The 2,732-nt window shown below is 40.2% G+C and overlaps 1 protein-coding gene across 1 annotated transcript in view; it reads right to left on the reverse strand.

Annotated features, from left to right (window-relative positions):
• Window positions 1-2,732, reverse strand: part of adam12b (ADAM metallopeptidase domain 12b) — a 112,719-nt gene that overhangs the window by 16,365 nt on the left and 93,622 nt on the right. Inside the window, exons 13-15 of the mRNA XM_037697631.1 lie at window positions 1,908-2,103; window positions 1,692-1,800; window positions 1,100-1,298 (exon numbers count right to left, since the gene is read on the reverse strand). Coding sequence (XP_037553559.1) covers window positions 1,100-1,298; window positions 1,692-1,800; window positions 1,908-2,103 — 504 coding nt within the window. The remainder of the gene's footprint in view (window positions 1-1,099; window positions 1,299-1,691; window positions 1,801-1,907; window positions 2,104-2,732) is intronic.

A 2,732-nucleotide genomic window follows, 5' to 3' on the forward strand; every position in this document is an offset into this window, starting at 1 on the left:
GATAGATAGATAGATAGATAGATAGATAGATAGATAGATAGATAGATGAAATGAAATAAGGTGTTTTTCAGTCAAAAATAAGGCCTGCATTTCATTTAGTAAGCAGTTTGGAGCACTCATTTACCTCAAATAGCCCTTGCATTACAGACTGTCTGCTGCCAACGTAATGCTCTGATTGGCATGGCAAATACAAAACCTTACTAAGAACAAAGACCCGCAACAAATGGCCACCTTCAGGCCATTAAAATTTCTAGATAATGAGGGGTGCAAACTCATGACCTGGGAGACTGTAACCAGGAAACAAGCTGGCAAGGCTGATGATCATTTTCTGTACAAAACTCAAAGAAAAAGCTGTTTAGCCGCAAATGTGAGTTCCTTGAAATAGGGCATAAAAAGTCGTGACAACTACAAATCTCTTTCATTTTGTTGCTATAATTATTAAAATTGTGCTTTTAAGATAGTTACAATCACTCAGTTTTCTTTCCTGATGCTTTAAATATGACCTTAGCAATGTGTTCTAGTTTCCTGGTGGACAAATAACACGCATCAACCCAACAGTCAGAAACTTTTTCTTACAAATGTGCAATTTTCTCGACGTGGCTCTTCAACATTTAGTCAGTTTTAAACCGCAGATACATTTCACAAGCTATATTCACATTTATGGGAAGAGGTTGGGGCTAAAAAATTCTCTACTATTGTATGTCAAACGCTCTCACAGAGAGAAAGAACAGGTTGTGTATTTTTCTTCCATAGAGACAATTGAAAGAGAGAGCTCTATCCCAAGGCTGATGTCATAGAAGAAGAAAAGGTTGAGAGACACTCCTAATAGGATAACTGGTTGCTGTAAGCGGGCTTGTTCAGTCCTACGCATGAAGCGTATAAATGAATCCCTGGACTCATGAGTTAACTTCATTAGATTTTTCTTTCTTTCTGCTCAACCTGCTCAGTGCCTGAAGGAATAGAACAGTAATACAGCTGTCAGTATTTAATAAGAGGCTTGTGCGTTTCTGATGTATCACTTCAAGCGCTCCACTGTGCCTCAGTGAGTCTTTAAGCCTTAAAGAATAAAATACAATTTTTTCATACAATGATCACTCACCATGTTTTCTCCACACTTGGTTCCAGCCAGAACGAGTCCAGGGTCCGGCATGTCATCACCCAGGTATACGTGTGTCCCCCGGCACAGAATACGCCCTCCTTCTTGCAGCGGGATATTGGTTTCAATTGAAACAGCGTTTGTTCCAATCACTGGCCGGTTGGCTCCACCCTGGCACTGAATTTTCCCGCACTTTGCATCCCTGAATTTAACACACACGTGTACACAAGCATTCAATAATAGCCAATACAACTGTGGGGTATCAATCACCTACGCACATAGCTGACAGATGAACGAATGCTGAAGAGAACTGCCATCATTAAAGCAATTACATCTTCTAACAAAAAGCTTGATTACGGATTTCTCTCAGAATGAGGAAACTAGAATAATTAGACTACAAGAATGCATGAAATGATCAATTTCTTGGAAAGTAATTTGCTGTTATCTTTCTCAGAATATGCTTTTCTTCCATGTAAAACATTTGTTTTGGAGATCACATGTCAGAATCCATGGCATGTGTAAAGGCAATTGTGTTTTGCACAGTAAGTTACTGTATCTGTAGCTCCACTGCATCGGAGCAGCAGCAGAGTCATACCTCGCGTCACATTTGGCAAACGAGCCTTTGGAGTCCTTCCCACAGTTCCCGTAGGGATCCCCTGCAGAATTAACCCTCTTAAAGCAGATCCCAGGGGCAGGCTTGGCTCCTGCACACAAAAACAAAAATAAGCAGTCATCAAAAGAGATAATTTTATAAAAAGTTTTTAAAAGAATCTGCACACACATCTATTTTCTTCAGAAGCTACTGTTTTACCTTGACCCCACAGGGTGATGCATTGCTGCTCGTGGGTCTGACAGATGCCGTTGTAGCAGTAGCCCTCGACTTTGTGGCAGGCGTGTCCATCATGCAGGTAAACGTTAGCTGGGCAGTGAGGACTGGCTCCAGTGCAGAACTCAGGCAGGTCACACGAGTTGCTGGACTCTCGGCACAAAGTGCCAGCCAGTTTGAGCTGTGAACAAGTACAGTTTAGTCAAACACTGGAAAGACTCAAACTCTTGCTGAGTACCACTGCATCTGTATGCTTTCAGGGCTTTGTAAACGCTCCATTATGTCATAATTTAAACATGAAAAGACTGGTTCAAATAGAGCTGGGTTACTTCAGTGATGTTTGACACCAGGGGTGAAGGGTGAAAGTACATCAGTGAAAGTCTGAGCAGAAGTTCAGAGTAAATCATGACTGAGTGAATATGACTAGGATACTACAGTATAATAGTATGATAAGAAGTACCAAGTATCAACTCTTAGCTATGTTTTTTGATTTGAGACATTTTGAGCTTTGGTCTTGTAAATGTTAGACGACATAGCGGCAAATTATATATATATATTCACATAAATCAAAGAAGCTGTATATGATCGTCAAGGATGGAGAACGTTGTTCCCATAAGAGACTGAGAATCGACCACGATTGAACGGATAGTAGTAGTATATACTTATTACCGGCAAACTTCTGTCTGAGAGGCAAAAGCTCTACCAGTTGATCCATCGTACTGCCTCATATACATATATACACTCACACACACACACATATATATATATATATATGTATATATACACACACACACATATACATATATATAT

The sequence above is a fragment of the Nematolebias whitei genome, chromosome 1 (assembly GCF_014905685.2).
Source record: "Nematolebias whitei isolate Nwh7 chromosome 1, NemWhi1, whole genome shotgun sequence".
Taxonomy (NCBI): Eukaryota; Metazoa; Chordata; class Actinopteri; order Cyprinodontiformes; family Rivulidae; genus Nematolebias; species Nematolebias whitei.